Source organism: Simochromis diagramma, unplaced genomic scaffold (genome assembly GCF_900408965.1).
Source record: "Simochromis diagramma unplaced genomic scaffold, fSimDia1.1 OVJJ01000753.1, whole genome shotgun sequence".
Taxonomy (NCBI): domain Eukaryota; kingdom Metazoa; phylum Chordata; class Actinopteri; order Cichliformes; family Cichlidae; genus Simochromis; species Simochromis diagramma.
In genome coordinates this window covers 4,916,253-4,938,159 of record NW_024387523.1, presented here as the reverse complement: position 1 = coordinate 4,938,159, position 21,907 = coordinate 4,916,253, and the positions used below count along the sequence as shown (strand labels likewise).

The following is a 21,907-nucleotide window of genomic DNA, read 5'->3' as shown; positions in this document are numbered from 1 at the left end:
GTTTAAGGAAGAACTTTCATTCAACCATATGTTCTTACTTTGTAACATTCCCTTGCTTTCACCTGTTTGTGTGCCTGCTGAGGCTCTTAGTGTACAATCTGAAGGGCAGGCTTACAGTCTTTTCCTCTGTTGCCATTATTATGTGCTGAAACTGCTCTCATTGGACCCTGACATTACTTTGTTTGTAGATGGCTTGTGACTCATATGGCGTAGTAAGTGGACCTTGGCATGATGTTTTTAAATGTCTTTTTCCTCTTCTTTCTCTACAATGTCACCATCACGGATGAATAATTCACCCGCTGAAGCCAGTCCAACATATAAGCTGAACAGTTACGTGATAATTGGTTTTGATCTCTTTCACCCAGACTTTCCCTGTTTGCTTATCCTAAGGACAGCTTCAACCCTTTTTTATCTTTACTCCCAGATTTTTTTTTAATTATTATGTGATTGTAATTTTAACAGATTTTTATCATGAGGCATGACAACAACATGCACTGTATTGTATGCAGATATTTCCCCCCCCATTGTTCTTTGTAGAACTCAGAACTCCTAAATTAATTCTACTTTAAAACTTTTGAATATAGCGATTTGTAGTGTGTCACTTTGAAGCCGATAGCCTATCACTTGCATATGCCTGTTGCTTCGGTTGCCTAGGTAACTCTCTAATGTACAGGGTGGGCCATTTATATGGATTCACCGTAATAAAATGGGAATGGTTGGTGATATTAAAGTCCTGTTTGTGGCACATTAGTATATGTGAGGGGGCAAACTCCTCAAGATGGGTGGTGACCATTGTGGCCATTTAGAAGTCGGCCATCTTGGATACAACTTTTGTTTTTTTTCAATAGGAAGAGGGCCACATCTCTGATGTGACACATCAAACTTATTGGTAATGTCACAAGAAAAACAATGGTGTGCTTGGTTTCAACATAACTTTATTCTTTCATGAGTTATTTACAAGTTTCTCTGTGTTCACAGCCATTGACATGTCAAAGAGGTTAACACGTGAGGAGCGGATCGAAATTGTGTTGATATCTGGTGAACGCAGTAACCGGGTCATTACAGCAGATTTCAATGCAAGACACCCTACGAGACCACCCATCTCCCATGCTACAGTTAGCAAACTGCTTGCTAAGTTTCGTGAAACTGGTTCAGTGTTGGATTTGCCAAAATGTGGACCCAAGAAAACTGTCACTAATGAAGAAACATCAGTGGCTGTCCTAGCTTCATTCAGCAAGAGCCCACAGCGTAGCAATCGCCGCATGTCACTGGAGAGTGGCATTAGTCAAACATCCCTTCGGCGGATATTAGCTACTCACAAATGGCACCCTTACAAACTCCAGCTACTGCAGCATCTCAACTAGGATGACCCAGATCGGCACACAGAATTTACAGAATGGGAAAAACAAAAATTGGAACAGGACCCTCAGTTCACGCAGAAGATTTTGTTCAGTGATGAGGCAAACTTTTATGTGAAAGGTGAAGTTAACAAACAAACAAAACCACCGCTATTGGTCTGACACTAACCCACATTGGGTGGATCCCTCCAAGACTGTTGGAACAACAAAAGTGATGGTTTGGTGTGGTATATGGGGTACAACGATTGTGGGTCCATTCTTCATCAATGGAAACCTCAAGGCCACTGGATATTTTAAATTGCTACATGATGATGTGTTTCCCTCTTTATGCACTGAAGCTGGCACGTTCCCTGAGTTTTTCCAGCAAGATGGTGCACCACCACATTATGGGTGCCAGGTCCTAGATAAAACAGTTTCCTGGAAAGTGGATTGGTCATTGTGGGCCAGTTGAATGGCCCCCCAAGGTCTCCCGATCTGACCCTCTTAGACTTTTATCTTTGGCAATTGTCTATGGTGTTAAGATACGAGATGTGCAGCACCTGAAACTAAGAATACTGGATGCCTGTGCTGGCATTTCTCCTGCAGTGTTGCTATCAGTGTGTGAAGAGTTGGAGAAGAGGGTTGCATTGACAATCCAACACAATGGGCAGCACATTGAACACATTTTACAAGTGGTCAGACACTTAAATAACGTAAATAACTCATGAAAGAATAAAGTTACGTTGAAACCAAGCACACCATTGTTTTTGTTGTGACATTACCAATAAGTTTGATGTGTCACATGGCCCTCTTCCTATTGAAAAAACAAAAGTTGTATCCAAGATGGCCGACTTCTAAATGGCCACCATGGTCACCACCCATCTTGAGGAGTTTGCCCCCTCACATATACTAATGTGCCACAAACAGGACTTTAATATCACCAAACATTCCCCATTTTATTACCATGTATCCATATAAATGGCCCACCCTGTATTTCAAGTCACATGCCAATCAGAGGCATGCTGTCCCATCATCTGCAGTCACTTCAGTCTTCCACCTTGAGTTTATCTCTGGACCCCCCATTTGGTTAATTCACCCGTAGTCGCTTGAAGTTGCTCCGTGTCTTTAGCTTTCAACTTTGCTGCAAATCACTTCCAGTCTGAACATCTTGTTAAATGGAAAAGGTACAGAATTGAACTCCCCTCCTTCTAGAAACTTAAAGTTTAAATTCAACCATAAGCTGCACAGTTGCAATTTGAGTAAAAGTCGGGCTTTTTATAATCTTACAAGTCTAGTGGAATATTGTGAATGCCTGCAACATGACAAGCTCTGCAATTATCATGAACAAGCTGCCAGTTCTCAGCGGTGAATGCCAACGCGCCGCTTCTTCCGGTCAGTGAGGCAGCATTAGTGGGGTGGAACAGCTTCTGTAAGGCATCCAGGCTTTCACTCTGCTTTCCCGCAGTTCTGAGCCATTTGCTTTGACAATCCCACCAAGACTCAGCTGGGAGTTTTTCATACCACAATTAATACACTGTGCACTGTAGCGTGGTCGTGAGGAGAGGAAGAGGAGGAGAAGGAGGAGGTGGACAGCAGAGGAAATTGGTCAAGAGGAAATAAATGAGGTAAGGGGAGGAGAAGATTTAAGAAAGGCTGAACGTAAGGAAGCGAAAGAAAAACAGTGAATCAGCAGTAAAAGGCCCCAGAAATGCAGAGGTGAGAAGAAAAATGAGATAGGGCCTGGGCTGTGTGGACAGTGGTGCGAACGAAATATTATGTCGGCCTGGTGTTCTGCTGCGTGGCCAAGACAGTTATAGCACTATGATATAGCATGGCCTTAGTTCATTTAACAGGCCAACACATAAAGATCATGGCAAAAAGACAACATGACAGAAAACCATTAAGTCATCATTTACTTAAAACATATAGTTTACACACTCACACTGTGACACTGTCATCCTTTCCCGACCTAAAAGCAAAACGTTTGGTCATGAATCTAGTTCTCAACATGTGCATAATGACTGTCCTGTTACTGTAGGCAAGAAAGAAAAATGCTGGCTGTGATCCAGTCGCCACAGCTCGTTCTCTTTCAGAATATTGATTAGACAAGAAATTTCATCCATCTCTGAAAACCGAAAGGGTTTACCCTCTTTCTTTTTTTCACTATCATTCTTTTCCATTCATTCCCCTTTCTCGCTCATTCCATTTAAATGCTACTTCAGAGTTTTTATTTATGAAATTTAGGCAAAGACGACAACCCTTCGACTTTCCAATTTTGGCCATTGTGGTGTTAAAGCTCTAGTCTATTTTCCTGTCCTCATTAATCAAGCAGCAAAAACTGATGAATTGTGGCAAGTCATTGTTGCAGACACGCCGTTGGTGTTTATCCAGTTAATTCATTTGTAGGCTGTGGTGATAAAGTGGACACATGAACCACCCATCTGGACAAAACTGGGGACATCACACACACCCCTGTTTCAACTATGAGTGTTGGACATTTACCGTATCTTTCGGACCATAAGGCGCACCGTGTTATAAGGCGCATTAAGTGAAACAAATCAAGTCAAACTTTACTCAACTCATTCTTCTTGCTTCCTCCACTTCCGTACTATTGATTCATTAATGTTGAATTCTATCACAGCTGCTCTATTCCCGTGTTGTTGCAGTATATTAATGACTAACCTCGTATTGTTGATGGATTATCTAAGTTGTTCTCCTGACTGAAATTTGGTCCGTTTACAGCATCCTGCCATGCGATCGCATTTATCCCTAACAGTGTTGCCAACTCCTCAGTAAGGAAAATCGCTATTGGCTGTCCTAAAAGTCGCTAGAAGTCGCTAAATGACGTCATTGCCTAATTTGCATAATTGGTCATGCTAATGTAACTGTAACTTACGAGAGAGAAATAACATCATGGAAGAGACATAAAGAAGAGACTTATTTATGACGAAGTCTCCAATAACACCAGAAAAAGTCACCAGATTTGTCGCTAGTCACTTTTTAGAAAAAAAGTCGCTAAGGGGGTCTGAAAACTTGATAAATATAGCGACAAAGTCGCTAAGTTGGCAACACTGGTCCCTAACCATCAGGAACCCTCACGTTAACTTTTATTGAGTGGAAAAAAGTTAGCATTCATCCTCCAGCTTCACTGTTTGTTATGCTAACATAGCTGTGTCACTGTAACGTAGCACATCATTATATATCAGCTAGTCCAACTTCAGTAACGCTACAAAAGTCACTGCTGTTTAGTTTTCTGTCGTCATTTATGTTGGAAGTGATAGCATAGCTGTATGTTTTAATTTTTTCAGAAATCTCTCAGTAAGAACATGCTATATCATGTTTAGGTGGAAACTAGCGAGCTAACGCCTGCTAACTTCTAACTCCATTAAAGTTAATAAATTCTGTTTTCATGGATGCCTGGATGTTAAAATTAATTGTTGCCCCTGGTAAAGCAGTAACGCTGATCAGTTTATTAAAGATGAAAGAATTTAGACAGTTTTAAAATCTCAGTGATGCTGCAGTGTTTGTTTGACTTTGGGACCTGACTTTGGGTCCGCGAGGCTCCCGACTAATGCTCCGACAATCCATCAAGCAGTGCGGCTTTGTAGCTTACCAAAGTCATACCAAAACATTTTTGACAGATTTTTCAGCACCGTGTACCACATAAAATCAGTTAGAGGTCAATAATCACAACTAGGATTCATACATAAGGTGCACCGGATTATAAGGCACACTGTCCATTTTTGAGAAAATTAAAGGATTTTAATTGCGCCTTATAGTGAGGAAAATACGGTAATCTACTTTAAGTGTCCAATAAGAAAGTCATAGATCTGAAACAGAAATTAAGAAGCTGCTCCACAAATAGCAGTTAAGTTGCAGCAAGAGGGCGATTTAACTGAAAAAGGACAAAGACCCTTGGCAACTTTGCTTTTATATAGGAATATAACAAAAAAACAACCAATTGATACCGGCAACGATTGCAAAGTGTTGGCCATCAGCTGTCTGCAATTAGAAATTTGCCTCATCTGTCTGGGAGTGAATGCAGTGAGTGTGAGACAGACTGCATTTATTTGGAGACAGGCTGTCTCCCATCAGGCAACCTGTGGGCAATGAGCTGGTTGCTGTAAATCACCGGGCAACTGGAGGTTGCCATCTTATTTTTACTTTGGTGTAACTAAGCCATTAAACTAGTCGCCTGAGGCCTATAAGGAGAGACCCAACCCACCACCATCCAAAAAAATAAATACAAATATAAACAACCACCCAACTCATTCAGGTCAACCATGTAGTGAATTGAATGTTGAGAGGATTGAGATGATACCCTTGTCACTGAACTATTTTCCACAGAAACAGAGGCAGAGTTTGTTCTACTCTGGTGTTTTTACACGCAATTTGAAAATGCATCTATCAGTTGTGTCTGTAGGATGTTAAAAGGAAAGGGTGTATATGTGTTGCTGCACATGTTCTACCTGCAACACAAATGTCTGAATTTCAAGTGTTGAACAGCAGGGAGATGAGGTGCTCTATTTTCATTATACTCTGTGTATTTTAACACACAAACCAAATATGGGTACACATGTTGTGCACACATACTTCCTAGAAACACACCGACGTACACACAAACACATTGTCCCTGGGAATTAGATTAATGAGTGGTGGGTGAGCAGCAGTGTTGGGCTGCAGATTAATCTGCAGCTATAGCGTGACATAGTCAGTGATGAATGGGAGCTTAAAGTGCATCTGTACACATGCACGCACGCACAAACACAAATACATATACAGACAAAGCACTCACACCCAGACACTGATCCTGCAGTAGCCCACTTCATTTTGCAGGTGGAGCTAAAACGGCATACTAATTATGGCTGTGTGTGAGGCAGCCATGTGTAAGGACAGGAGTACAAAGGCAGCAAATTAACAGTCCTCTGCTTCCAATTTCCAAAATGGCACTTTTCAGCCCTGACAATTTTTGGCAGCTGTGCTCAAAGCTTTCGATACGGAGCAGGAATGTATTCTAAGACTTTTCCTCAGGTAAGTCTTCCATACCAGTCACTCATCTCAAATCTCCTTCTCAGCTGTGCCCATATGGGTGTCCTCTGGGGATGAATGTCACCGAGCTGCATCTGGAAAACTGCACTCCAAACCCGCACGACAATCTGTCAAGCGCAGAATAACAAGCCATGCAAGTGTTGAGCGCTGGATATCCAGTACACTTCTTGCTGCCATATGTGATAGGATCCCCCTCAAGAATGAAACCAAGATAACAGAATTGGATTCAACTAGCGTGCAGTGACAAAACTGTGGCAGCACTGGGCATATCCTTCACTAGTATTCACTGTGATGTGGCGCAGCTTGAAGTCCTTAAAGTCAATGGCAACTGATTGTCTCAGTCACGCAGCTGCCTGTAGCCCTGGAGCTAAAAGGCTACTAGAGCTACTGAGCACCTGTGATCCAATGCTAATGCTAATGCAGAGTGTAGGAGAAAAGCCCAGTTATAATCCTAGAGAGAACAAGGTTCAGTCTAAGTAATGAAGACAGTCCCACCAGAGATGGAGAGACACACAATTACATGCACCCAGACAGATAATAAGCCGCCTCAATCCTCCACTTGTCACATCAGTAGTAGCCTCATGCTGATTTCACCATTACTGATGTATTCTAAGTTTGCCGATCATTATACTGCAACTCTGTTGGATAGCCACAGCTAACAACATGCAGACAGCTCACTTGGACTCTAACACTGTGGAATCCATCTAAATTACTGAGATGACTTGAAGTTTGCCGTGGCAATAACTAGCCATCTTTCGATGGTTATTATGGAAGGACAATCGCTTGTCATTTTAGATAACTACCGTTCTGCGAGATGAAGTAGATTGCTGGATACACTTGTGAGCCAGAGAGGTTGTGATGACCCAGGTGAAACCTGCTTTGAATCTGTCATACCAACCTTGAATTCACCTACACTATCAAGTTATCTATTGCTGTAGTAGGAAGAAGAAAGTTATTATTCTAGAATTATATTTGGGTAATATTTACTTTTTTGGTGGAATACTGTAGATTTTCTGGGCCTTTGATGTTTCTATATTGCATTTATTTCTATGTGGCGCATGGGCATGCTGCACTTAAAACGCACTGTGAATTCGTAGTTTCTAAATAGTAGGTATTAAAAATGTGGCAAGCAAAATATGTAAACACATATACAGTCCTATGTGCATGGCGTTAAGGAAACCTTGTGAGACTAGTTTTACTGATGCAGGAAACATTTAGGAGAATCAGATGTCTTACACAAAAATATTTATTGCAGAGAGCTTGGCCCTGCTGAATAGATCACAGCAATTCAGGCTGACATGTAAAAAAAGCCACCATCCACTTAAGTGGCCATTATGATAACAGCCCATATTTTACCCTACACAAAAACAAGCCATTCACAAGTATTGCACATTGCTCTCCATACACCACTTTGTGAATGAGATATTATATATGGGGCAGGTGTTACTTGGAAGGGAAAACTTGTAAACTATTCAAGGTTTTTCTAGTGAAGCCATAAAGATGGAGGATGGTAGGAAGATGTGATTGGTTAGTTGGTCTGCTGAACTACCTATGAGAGACCCCATCCTCGGGGTAACCCCTTGAAATCATAGCTAAGCGACAAACATCTTCACATATACACACAGACAATAAGCGTGAAATATATATATTGGAGCTGAAATACAGCCCAAATCAAGACAGAACCTAAACAGATAACTGTAAACACTGTTGTACCTTGCTCCTGACCTCTTCTTTACTGATAACAACTTGAACCAGATCTTTGGATTCATCACTCCATCAGACACATTGCCACTGATTTTGGGTTTGGTTCTTTTTCTCCAGCATACCTCAGCCTCTTCTTCCTGAATGGCTTCAGATAGCCTGGAGGACTATTTCTTAAGACATTGAGGGTAAGATGGTAAGATGGTTCTCTTAGCAATAAAGTTTAAAGGCACTGAGATCGTCCTTGTAACCGTCACCCACCACTGTTGTGTCATCAGCAAACTTCACAATGAAACTGTAGATACTAGTGGCCGTGCAGTTGTAGGTGTAGCGTGAGTACATGAGAGTTCAGTATACACCCCTGACGTAACACCATGCTGCCGTCTACGAAAGCTGCATGACGTCACACCGCGCCACACCGGTGATAAGACCCACCACTGTTGAATTGTTGGCAAACTTCACAATGAAATTGGAGATGCTAGTGGCTGTGCAGTCGTAGGTGTAGAGTGAGGACAGGAGAGAGCTCAGTGTTGGGTCTGTGCTTCCACAGGGCCCGCTGGTTTAGAGACTTATTCCCATTAATGAAGCAAGACGAACAGCTCAACCGGGTTTTCACATGCTAGCAAGGGAAGGATCTCAGAGCAGCCCTTCTGCCCTCGGTGTCAGACCACTTTGAAGAACCATCTCCCCCTGCAGCCTTTTATTTCTGTGACACACAGTTTACACAAACACCCACTGTAAAAAACCCCATGGCTATAAAAGGTTAAAACACTGTGTGTGTGTGCGCGCGCGCGTGCGCGTGTGTGTGCGCGCGCGTGCGTGTGTGTGCGTGTGCGAGCATGTATGTGCGAGCATGTGCGTGTATGTGTATGCATGTGAGTGTGTGTGTGTTTGGGGGTGCGTTTGTCTGATCTCCTGCTCACCAAAGGGTCATAAAGGCAGGAAGTTTAAAACAGAACCTTCACATAGGATGTGTCCCTATAATAAAACACTATAGCCTCCTCCACCATTCAACAGCCTGGGGAGGGCAATAGAAACAGGAGAATGTCTTTGACCATATAGTTTGAACCAAGACTTGCAAATTTAAGTAACACAATGACAACATTTAACAATTTGACTCCAACACTCAGTATACACCCCTGACGTAACACCGAGCTGCTGTCCGCGATGGCTGTATGACGTAACAACGCGCTGACCTCTGCGAAAGCTGCGTGACGTCACACAGGTCACGCCGCGCTGCTGTCACACCGGTGTCACCGCAGCCACCATGCTGCGGTCATACCCATCACACTGCGCTGCGTGACGTAACACTGTGCTGACTATGAAGGTGTATGCTGTTTGTGTGAACTGACCAGATGGTCTGCCAGATGTACAGCTAGGAAACGGAAGCTGTTCACTCTTGATGGTGATGGTGATGTGCTCTTCTACACCTCCAGAAGTCCACTATCATCTCTTCTGGTTTTGTAACATTTAGGGTGAGATGGTAGTCTTAGCACTGGAGTTTAAAGGCACTGACATCCTCCTTGTAAACTGTCACCCACCATTGTTGTGTCATCCGCAAACTTCACAATGAAATTGTAGATGCTAGTGGCCGTGCAGGCGTAGGTGTAGAGTGAGGACAGGAGAGAGCTCAGTATACACCCCTATAAACCCAAGTTAACATTATTCAAGAGAAGTAAATTGATATGAATTCCAATCACGTTGCCTACTCCTCATCATAACTCACAGGTAGGCTAAAGCAGTGGAAGCAATTTGGAACCAGGGTTCCTAATTCGTGTATATAATTAATGCATGTCATTTAAAAAAAGACAAAAATTGAAGAAAAAATAAAAATAAAATAAGAACATTTAAAAAAAATGAAAAAAAGCCATGCACATGCCTTCAGGCTTCTCTAAGGCACTGCCTGCTTTCAGGCTTTGCTTCCATTGCTGAATCACACTAGTAAAATACTTGGGAGACATAAGCAGAACAGTGTGACACGATTACTGTGCTTGAGACTGTAATCATATGAACACATAGTGGCAATGAGATAAGTTGCCTTTGAATAAATGTCCCATTTTCTCAAAATCGTTACAAAAGCCTCACTGGTACACGAGCTGCAATCACTTGGATATCTGCGCTTCTCTTTTGGGCCGAGACATTATTTTTTTTCCTCTTTTCATCAATAAACGGATATCTCTTTTCAGTTTATTATTATATCACTATTTAACGACAAGTCATTCACGGTCTCTACAGATTAATTTTTAATTCTCTATATGAAGAAAATTAAGAACGCCATTTTCTAAACATGCAATTGGCAGGACAGTAATTAATAACATGTAACACACTGACATGTAATCGCCTTGCTAATGGTTTCATTAACCATGATTCCTTCTGCCTGTGGATCAGATTGTCCCCCTAAGAGCTCATCAGCTCACTGCACAGCTCCATCACTCAAACAACAACCACCGATGGATCTTTTATGTGGCTCGCCACTTGATTTGGAGCCATGTTAGTCCCTTTGACTCATTTGCTGTTTGCATTCTCATCTATTACCTGGAAGCAGTCTGTAGAAATCGCTGCATTCATGAAACAAATGCTCTTTAGGTTATGAGTTACATTTATATAGTGTTTTTTTTTGTCCTGATGACGATTCAAAGTGCTTTTCACTGCAAGACACATTCACATTTTTTTTAAAACTATGAAACTATAAATATAAACAGATGGTAACTTTTTTTTTTTTTTTTAAAAAAGCACCCTGTGAGTAACCCTGAGGCACACAAACACCACCACAAATACCCTGGCATATGCTAGTGTGACAGCAACCGGTTGGAAGTTTTTACCATCTCATCCAATCCTAACTTGAAAACTGTTGTATAAATGTGGTTCATCCTAAAAACAAAACAAAACACTGCACTCAAATCTGGACCCCCATCTTCGACAGTTTTCTAAAACCAGCCCCTGCAGCCAGCCTCCACAGCTGCTTCTAATTCAGTCACTGTACGCCCTTAGAGACGCTCTGAATTTCCACACTGTGATGTAATGGTCTCCTCTGACAGAAAATATAAGTTAATAGCGACTCGCCCATTTTTCCTCCTTCATCCTCTTTGCTTCTGATTACCTATGTCATCGCACCTTTTATGCTGATTACATCTAAAGTATCGGAAACGGTGTGTTTAACTAATTTACCATGCCAAGCTATTCTCTCAACCAAAAGAGCTTTGTCTTTGTAATTACAACGGATTAGGGACTAATATCTAATTATGCCTTAATATGCTTTAATGCATTTTTAATGGCAGCTGAGTGTTAAAGTCAAATTCGCTGCCGTCTCTGTTGGGGGTGGGAGGTGAAGATTGAGGAAGGGAAAGGGTTTCTTGGCAGCAGAGGCTGGAGGGAGGATAGGAAACATTGATTTCTTTGGCAGAGGTTAGAGGAGCCTAGAAGGAAGCCAGCTGCTGCATACTGAAGTCGCTCAACGTTAAAATGTTGCACCAGTCCTGATCCGCAGTAAAATGCATTTCCCTCGCCGCTGTTTTATGTCAGGAGCGGGAGGACACAAATGCCTGTTTGAATTATGATCTGAAATAGAGACCGTTTATTGATTTGCTACTTTATGAAGGGACGACTACGTTGCCAAGACAAGTGAGATTGAGTACCGCTGGCAGCCAAAATGAGGGCTGACTTTTCTGTCAGAAAATACAGTCAAGAATTGCTACGGTCTGGAGACTCAGATGCTAAAAAGCCAAAAATCTATTCATGCATACACACGTGCACGCACACGCACACACACATGCACGCATGGTTCTGATTTTCAAGGGTCACAGCTCATGGCTGACAAGCACACTGAACAAATAGATATTCTCAGACGCACGCCTGCGTGCTCTTATAAATGTATTCATACTCACTGTTTGTTTGTCTACGCATGATTGTTTTCCACAACAATATTCCATCATTTGTTTCCCCCTTGTTTATTCTAATAGAGTGTAGGAACAGAAAAATATCTGCATAATATTTCAAAGATTGATTGGGATGCAAATTGCCTCGTGAGCCCAATTGGTGTGGTTTGGCCTGTTTTAATTGGGCTCTGTTAATTAATGCTCAATGTGAAGACAAACTGAATTACTTGCAGGTTTTGTGCATGTCATTATCTCCTAATTGTGCCAGCGTGAATGTGTATGTACGTGCGTGTGTGTACAATATGAGCATGAGTTTTCATTTGGTTAACCCTTTCCACACCTGTTAGAGCCCGCAAACATTATTACACCTTAATAACAATCACAGGTCATTAAGTTAATACACTATTAGGAAGCTAGGTTCCAGGGTGTTATTAACTGGGAGACTAAAAGTGTAATTAATTTACAGACTAACTGGATGCACTAGAATTGTTAGGCACACAGAGGTGTTTAATCTTAAAGTTAGATTAATTTTTCCGTATTCAGATATGGACCTCATGAGAAATTTCAAATGAGTGGATGGATAAGCGCTCTAACTGCGTGATTAAGGGTGTTTTCAGAGGCAGGCCCTTTAAATCGTCCTTTTATATTTGCCTTGTAAGTCATCTGAATCGGCAAATATTTTATTTAGCACACGAGCTCCGAGTCAGTCCACAGAAACCAGAAGCTAATGTTTCACAAGTGACTCGTCAATACATCACTTTTAGCTTTTACCTTGAGTGAAAAGAAAACAAAATAAAATCTGCTGAAATGCCTTCGCTTGAAAACGGATTTTAAAAAAACAAACAAAAACGCAGCAGTGGTTCAGCAAGCGTGCAATGAACTGTGGATCTCTCAGACCTCTACGCTGGTGATGAGATATATCTGCAACTTGAGCTGCAAAGCGGCGAGATTCATATTTTCAGGCCATTAAACAGAAGATGCTAAATCTCAAAATCCTCTATGCAGACGTATAACAGAACAAATGCATCAACGGGTGAAATGGGAGCGTGAGTCATTACACCACTCATCATGACCACCAAGTGATTTATCCTGCCAGCCAGTCACTGAGTCGAGGAGGTCCTCGACAGCAACAAATAAACATATTAATGCGATCATTCGTGCTCTGAGAGGTAGAGAGTGCGGCAATTAGCGCTCGTCTGTTGCCACGCGGGCTGGAGTGTCGTTAGGTCAGAGTGACCTTGAGTAGCCTCGTTAGGAAGATGATTGACATGGCCGGCTGTTTTCGGCGGGAATGCTGAAAGTGGGAAGCGAGGGATGTAGGCCGGGTGGCAGGTGGCAGACAGTGGGTGCAGAGAGCACCTGGGATGTTATGAATGAGATCTGGTTTTGTCAAGAGCAGATGTGATAAATGTACCAGTTTCATGAACTTGACTCCAAACCTCACTTAAAGAGAGATATTCAGTGATTTAACGTTGTGATATTTGCTGCATAGTGGTCAATATCATGTTACTTGCACTTTAGTACTTTTTCAGGAGCAAAACAGATTTGCTTTGTTTTTTCTTACTTTCTTTAATTAGTTAGAGGAGGTCTGACAAAGGTGGCTGCAAATATATTTAAACTCTTCACACATGCATGTCGCACCTTTTCTAAATAAGCCGGTAATAAAAAATTGGAGTTTACCAGGCAGGAAATGCTAAATCTTTAAATTCTACAGTTAGCTTAACCTCTGTGATTGCACAGAGCTCTCAGGAAGTGAGTATCTCAGAAGTGCACTTATTTAATTACTGATATCAAATGGAAACATGTTTGTAATGTTACGTTACGTTAAAAGCCGCCACTATGAGTTCTACTAAACTGTCAATATAGCGGATATAGCAGTTCAGTATCTATACATCCATTTCGTCTTATCCTATTGATCATGAATGTGAATGGAAAAAAAAATCAACCAGGTTTTAAAAGAGCAACGAGCTACTAGAAACCCGTGGATAATAAGCCATAAACCTCCTCAAATGAAGCCACTGTACAGGTGCCAAAAACTACCTGTGATGTCGTGCTGTTTGAACGAATCGCTGTAGATCTGGTGCTGATTGGGACAGTGTTTCTTCAGCCATTTGCACACGTCCTGTTGGGTCCACAGGGCCACTGGCTTGGACAGCTTCACATATCCTGTCTGTATAAGATACAAACATAATAAAAAAAAAAAAAAATAAGAACTCCTTATTTTAAAATCTTTTTACACAGTCACCATTTATAACCATTAATAAACCCTGATTATGACGTTTATGGACTACCGCTTCCTTTTTTTGGTCAAATCGTTTGATCTAGAAGATGCAGGTAAAATACTGTCAGTGTTTTCCGTTATTTTGACCTGGTGGGATCATGCCACTTTCACTTCTTAACTGTATTTTAGTGTATCTGAATCTTTACAGGCTGCTTTGTGACATTTTCCCTTCTGCATCAGTGATCAATGGCTAATAAGTGATTTTTTTTACACTATAACTCCAGAAAAATGTTTAAAAAGACAGTCATGAAATCTACAGCTGGGAGCTCAGCACAAAGTAAAATATTTAATCTTGAATTACACACACTGTTATGTATGAATTAAACATATGTTCTCAACATATGTTCACATTGTACAACTCAGAGAAACGTATCGCTTGCGTTAAAGTTAAACACTAAATGGCTCATTTTTCCTCAACAACAAAAAAAATCTGTATCTAAACACACACAAAAAAAAATGGTGACTGAGAGAAAGGTGGTGTTAATTTGTGCAAATCAATTCTGTGAGGAGAAAACTGAGAAACACAAAGGGATCAAAAACATGGACTCGAAATAAGCAGCTAGAAGATGAACACCTTGTGATGTCGTCTCTTTACATGTGCGGAAATTTGGCCCCTGAATTATAACAGGAAGCTTAGAGGATAACTTTAAGTTTTCTATTTTGATTATTTGCTTTAACGCCTGATAAGCACGTTAATCAAAATTACAGATGTCAAGAATGCATGCAAGCTCTGAGCGCTGCAAATGCACCAAACCAGCATAAGAATATTTCCACACAAGCGGTAGACCAGCCAACATCAACACCACCAAATGTCTCTGCACATATTGAACATATGTTATTCTCTGTATATCTTATTATTTATTGTGATTTGCTAGGCTTTCTTTAAGCGCAGATGTGGGACAGTACCACACTTTCATTGTACTACGTGTAATGGCAATGAAGAGTTAAACTATTAGTGCACTTTTGAGGGAAATTAAAAGTAAGCCCCTTCAATTTTCCTGTTAGTTTTCTTGTTGACTGACTTTTGCTGCTATCCAGGGCCAATAGTATCCAAAACCTATAATATTGTAGCTGTAGCCAGTTTTGACAGAGAACTATGAACGAGTGCATGCATACACTTCTCTGTTTTGCATTGCAGTCTTGCTGCAAGACACCCTTCTTATTTAAACGCACTACTTCAACAGCGGGCTATGCAGTAGACTGCCAGCGGATTGCTCTTGAAAGTGCTGGCAATGGATTTGATTTTGATTGAGGGGGCTACTAAAATTACAAACACAGAGAGGTGATTAAAATTTCACATCCACTCCCCTCCACTTCAGCCTGCTCTCTGGCTGCCGTGTGGTGCGGCATAGCAATGGAAGCCCCCTCTTTCCTCCACCCAAAGAAAGCAGAGCAGCAGGTACTGGCAGCATTTCTCCCGGCTTGTGCCTTTTTCGCTCCTTCTTTCTATCCCGTCTCATCTCTCCCCCACGTTCAATCTCACGCAGGCCCTGTCAGATCTATCGCGTTGTCTTTCTCACTTCTTCTCCCCGCATATTGTAGCCCTCGTCTCTCCCATCGCCCTTCTCTCACCTGTTTCTTATTATATGGTGCTACCTCATTCTTGCCTTTTCGGTGTCTTTTCACCGCTCCTTCCCGCTCATCACGCGGCATCCCTGAGAGAAAGAGAAATTGAGGGATGTGTACATGCTGATTTGGGCATATGGTCTGTATCCCGTGTAGGTAGGCGAAGTGACAGACAGCCAAAGAAAGCAGGTAGCTATGTACGCAGAAAGGCGAGGCCGCCTCTCTTAATACGATTGCTTGGCAGCCTGCAAAGGATAGGTGTAGAAACTGCAGAGAGGGGAGGGTGTGGTATTACAGGAAGAAACCACATTAACCATTAAACACAGCTCAACTCAATGCTAATTAACCCCGACTATAAGCCTGAGGCGACAAAAGAGAGAGGGAGGCCAGGATGTCGTAAGAGTGAAGGATGGAGAAGAAAAGAAGAGAGAGAGAGGAGTGTGTGTGTGTGTGTGTGTTATGAAAGCATGTGAGAAAGTAGAGTGTAGAAAAGGAGGAAAAAGAAAAAAGAGAGGAGGCTGGCAGTGTGAAGGATGGCCGGACTGACAGATGATCCAGAGGAATGAAAAGCAAAAAGCCTGGTGCTCCATGGTAGACTCAGCAGAGTTTGACACAGGAGACTCTCTCATTTTCCATGAACCCATTTGTGAGTCAATGGCCATCTGTGTTTTACATTCTGCACTGATTTAGCCCATAGCTGTGTTCCCTGGGCCTGTACAATAGGTGAGCCGGTGCCTTTCTGCCTGCCAGCCAGCCTGCAGAGCCAAAGGGCGGAGAGAAAACAGAACAGAGAAGAAAACAAGAGTACAATCATGCTCAAAGAGCCGTGTTCAAGAGACTCCAGGCCAATTAGAGTTTTGAGTGACAGCGCAGGGGTGAGAGAGGAAGCCCGCTTTATTTCTAAGTGGAATACGTCTGGGAACGAGCACACAAAGACGCACGCATTTATCCACATGTGCAGCCCGCTCGCACAAACGCGTTCGCACTAGAAGGAATGCGCATAAATGCAATGCATACGCGCGCACGCGGCACATTTATATGACCGCCATCTGTGCCGACATGCGTACAGTGTTGTGATGTCCTTGGATTTAATTGATATCTGAAAGCCCAGTAGAGCTTCCAGTATTCTTCACGTTACCTTAGCAACAGAGCAAGGACAACCTCAAAAATTAAAAGACGAGAAATAAAGCCTTTTGGGGGGGGGGGGAAAACGCACAACCCTAAGATGAACCAGAGTCTGCGATAAACATACATTTCCAATCACACTGGAAAAAAACAAGTATTACATACATAATGAAGCATGTAATCCCACTAACGCTGATAAGCATTTAAAGATCCAATATGAATGCACTCAGCTAAATTAATCAAGAGGCAATCACATGGCCCCTTTGTGAGGACAGTATTGGAATACAAAAAAGAGCTGGGAATTAAAAAGCGCTGAAAAGCATTCCAGAGACAAACACCATGTGACTGAGAGAGTGAATTTGGCAGTGGTGTTGTACGGCAATAATTGTTTCTTAGGAGAACTGCAAACCCCCCTCCTCCCCGTGCCGCGGTTTTCATTTTGCCTCCAAGATTGTCGGGCTGATTGCAGGGTCAAATGGCTTTTCACTCAATTAAAAATGTTAACTACAGCAGCAATTAGCTCATGTAAGGACATTGTCTTGTCAATAATTTGAATTTAGTGCTAAACTGACCACAAGGAGCTTATGAAGTGAAACACATTTATTAGTTCGTAGTTTTGCTTACTTACCAGAAATAACTCAAATTCAACCTCGGCTCTGGATATTTCCCTGGACAATATAAAGTGGCAGAGTTCATTTATTGAGCAAATGCATACAAGGGCAGAACAAATACTCGATAGCTATTTGATAGCAAAGTGCTGTTCCTTTTATTTAAAACCGTTGTTTAGTAGCCTTCATTAGGCGCAGCGGTGTTTGTTGAATAAATCGTAGCTGATTCCTTTTTGTCCTAAACAGGTATGAAAAAAAAAAATGGAAGTAATGTTCACACGGTACCAAAAGTTGCGTGTAAAAGTCAGTGTTTCTTAATATTTTGCTTCTAAACAGCCAGACTTTGTTGTTTTGTTGTCTTTAGGCTTTCTGAAGGTCTTTCAAAGTATTTTTTTGGACATTGCTTTTGCACCGATTTTCCAGCCTTTGTACTTGATCATTTTTAAAGGAATGGTTTTCTCTTTTCTTTGCTAAGCCACTTAACAGCACTGACCTATGAATCACTCAGGCATAAAAATGGCACTTTACTCAAGGGATGAACCAGTGTTGACACAAAACAGATATGACAACTAAGCAAAAACACAATTTTAACTATTGTAACAGCAGACAAAAAACAAAAAACCAAAACATAATTTCTGACAGGCATATTGAATTCATGATAACAATTCCCAAAGAGCTATTGGGTTTTTTTGTATGTGAAGTGACTGGCCTAGGTAAACAGTATCTGAAAGTCGTGTCCTTTTGCACATTATTATAAATGTAGGACGCAAAAACAGAATCATGTAATTTTAGAGAGTTTTTCAGTTGCTTTGTTTTGTATAAATGCTTATTTAATGTGCTAGCAATTCACTTCAAATAAATAACTATGAAGACTAGAAGATTGAAAAAAACAATTCCCCACACTGGCTCATAAACTTTCATAGACAATACAAGGTCCTGACAGCCAATCTGAACTTATTTTCATAAAATTATGGATGCCTCAAATAGAAAGAAGAGAGCCTATTATCAGTGCTCATTTCAAAAGTCACCAACACGCCACAGTCACACCTTCACACACTCATTCAAACAGAGGTTTATTCTATGCCTTTAAGAGCTTTCTAACTATTATACCAGACTCACAAACTCTTGATGTTTGATCGCACAGTATCAGCAAAATACTGAATTTAGTGTTCAGTATTTTGCCCAAGGACATGCAACATGCAGACTGGAGGAGCCAGAGAGTGATCTTTCAATTGGTGGATGATTAACTCCTGAACCATTCATGGTGGTGCATGAGTGCACACGGAAACCTTGAACTACTGTGAAAACACCATTAATGCTATCCAGACATCTTTTTTTCAGGAAAAGGCTTTGCTTATTTTAGCAAGATGATGGAAACCTACGACAACTGGGATAGGATACCCTATAACCCCCAACTGGACAATAGATGGGTGGATGAATTAAGCTAAATATATGATAAACTAGGTCCTAAAATGTTAAACAGTGCTGATTGTACATCAGTAAAGGACGGGAAAATGTATCATTTGAAAATATAATTATCAAAACTACTGAAATGCTTAAAGTGTTAAAAATGGATCAGGATGCAAGACAGTGGTTCTCTTAAGTGTGCCGTGAGTATAAACAAGTCAACATTAAAACCACTGTCTATAATACTGTGTGCAGTATTTATTTATTTATTTTTTTAAACGGCCCTGCCAGGGGTAGTTTGCATCTCAGCAACAACAAGTGGTCCGAGTAAAAACCAAATGAATGCCAGAAATTGAATTTCCCAAGCAGAAAATTGCATTGTAATAAAATTATTGGTGTTAGTCACATGGCTAATCAGTGTATATTAAAAGAAAAAAACTCATTAGTTTCAACACTTCTATTGTTTTTTTATTTTTACTTTCAATTAAATCTAGAGATTAAATCAACTGCAAACTTGCAAAATTGTATTTTGGTTTTTATTCTAGACAGCATTACAGCTTATTTGGAAACACTGTTATAGCTAAATATACCAATATACTCACAGCTTCTCAAAAATGCAATCCTGTATTTACATAAGGTCTTAAAACAAAGTGCTACCACATTATATCTCATTCTTTGTATAAGTTATAATTTTAGACCCTAAATCTAATCCTGATTTTACCTTTTAATTCCATCCCTCAGTTCTCAACAGCAGCGGGAAAACTGAAAGGTTGTATTAGACGCTTCCTTCTTCCTCCATCCTGAACTTCCTTATGTTACACGAGTCACATTCCCTGTTGTATACTACCCTCTAGTGTCACCACTAAACACTGCCTCCACGTTTAACTGCAGACTGACGGAGAAGCACTAAGAAGAGCAAGGCAGCTGCCATTAATGTCATGTTGACTGAGTGAATGGGTGTCTGAGACACGGAGCCCTGTGTCGCCTGCCCTATCTCCACTGCACAGCTAATTAACAGCTCTGGCATGTTCTCTCTCGCTTTCTTTTCTTTCTGCCTCGCTCCATTCTCTCGGCAAGAGCTGGCAGGAGATGAAAATTCCCTGTATTAATTAATCTGTTACATACAGGGATGAAACCGTGATACGGGTGCGTGTATGTGTGCGTGGACAGGGTAGAGAGGAGTCCAGAGAGCTGTGGATAGCTGACAGAATAACACGCTGTGCTGGAAAAATTAATAAGCCTTAATAAGGAGCCTCTGTTTGAAATTGGATTTACAGGCGATGCCAACTTTACTCAGGCACATCAAAGAAAGTACACCAGATCCCTTCAGAGCACCTGACCTTGGGATTCAGCGGGGTCCATAAAGCATAGCAGGGCGTGTTAACACCAAACAAGATATATTCACCTTGGGCTTCATATTGATTACGACTGAGATGAGGTTATTTGCTATGGATGTTATAGCTATCCACAGAGTCTAAATGGCTGTTTTATGCTTCATGTTTAATCTATGGCTGAGCCTTGACTCGATTATAAATCCGAGCAGGCGCATGATTCAACTTTAATCCAATATTTAAAAATTAACGCCGCTGATGTGATGAACTGAAATGACCTGCTGTATGCTGTTCCACAGAATGGCACAAAGGTCTGGATTTATTATGTCTTCACATTTATTCAGTGCTAATTGATGGATCGTTAAAACAGGTACTTACACTCCACATGAAAAATGAGATGAATGAGCCCTAGCATCAAACTCTCCCTCTTAGTCAGCAATCCTGACAAAATGTTGAGTTTCTCACCTGAAAAGCCGATGAAGCTTGGTAACGTTTCTCTTCTATCAACTGAAATGTGTTTGTAGGGCTGAAAAAGCACTCGAATGTGGCACCGGAAAGTTTCAGTTAAACAGGATTTAGATTTCTCGGGGCGAGGTATCAATCACGAGTGCTGTGTTGACTCTAGAATTAATACAGACTCTCAGTTTCATCTGCGTGGCTGCTGTTATTTAAAAGCCAACAACATTTGATTAGAATTTCTATTTGCAAGATATATAGTCCCTGGACTCATATGCATATACACGGACAAGCCAAAACATTACGACTGCTCACAGATGTAGTGAATAACATTGATTATACAATGATGCATTTCAAGGTCTGGGATTAATTAGACTATAACTGAACATTTGGCTGTTAAAGCTGCGCAAATGGGCAGCAGTAAAGAACTAAGTGACTGGCAAGGGTGAGGTTGCAGCCAGATGACTGGACGGGAACATATCTGAAAGAGCAACACTTATCAAGTGGCCCAGTTTGGCACTGTTGAGTACAAACCCGCAGTGGTCTGAGGAGAGACAAGGCATGAACTGATGGCAAGATGTTTTAACTGTTCCCAGTTAAACTTGAGAGGCTTGATGCACCCCGGGCAGCAACATTTGATGGTGCAACACTCCACACGGCACCTTCAATGGTCTTGCCTTGATGGGTCCATTGACTTGGCACCACACAAAGACCAACAAGCAAATGAGTTGAGACATTGTAATGAGGGGACATGACAATCAGGGAGTGCTGAAGAGAAATCTAAGGGGAAAATACTGTAACAGAGGAGGCAAGGAGCCAAACAACAGTGTAACCTGGGAACATATGAGCCACTGACGCCTGCTCGCAGCACAAATGTTGTTGTTAAGATTGTTGTAAAGATGTAGGAAAGTGTACTTTTCTTGGCTTTTCACCCATAATATTATTAATTATAGCATTAGTAAAACATTCTGGAGGGATCAGCTAAAGACATTGATGCTAAGATGCTCAAACCTTATTTTGCAGCAAATAAACATCAAATTTTTTAAGTATCACAGTACAGGATTTGGTTGCAGTTTCTATGCTCTGTGCTTTTAAGATGATCACCTACTGCACATATAACTGCCAGGAGGCATTCCCTAGATGACAGCCGAGTGGCGAGAGTTTCACTTAT

At 41.3% G+C, this 21,907-nt stretch overlaps 1 protein-coding gene across 3 annotated transcripts in view; it reads right to left on the bottom strand.

Annotated features, from left to right (window-relative positions):
• Positions 1-21,907, bottom strand: part of samd12 (sterile alpha motif domain containing 12) — a 127,104-nt gene that overhangs the window by 76,944 nt on the left and 28,253 nt on the right. For all 3 annotated transcript variants that reach the window (XM_040019975.1, XM_040019973.1, XM_040019972.1), the window contains exon 3: positions 14,003-14,132. In XM_040019975.1, the coding sequence (XP_039875909.1) occupies positions 14,003-14,132 (130 nt within the window). The remainder of the gene's footprint in view (positions 1-14,002; positions 14,133-21,907) is intronic.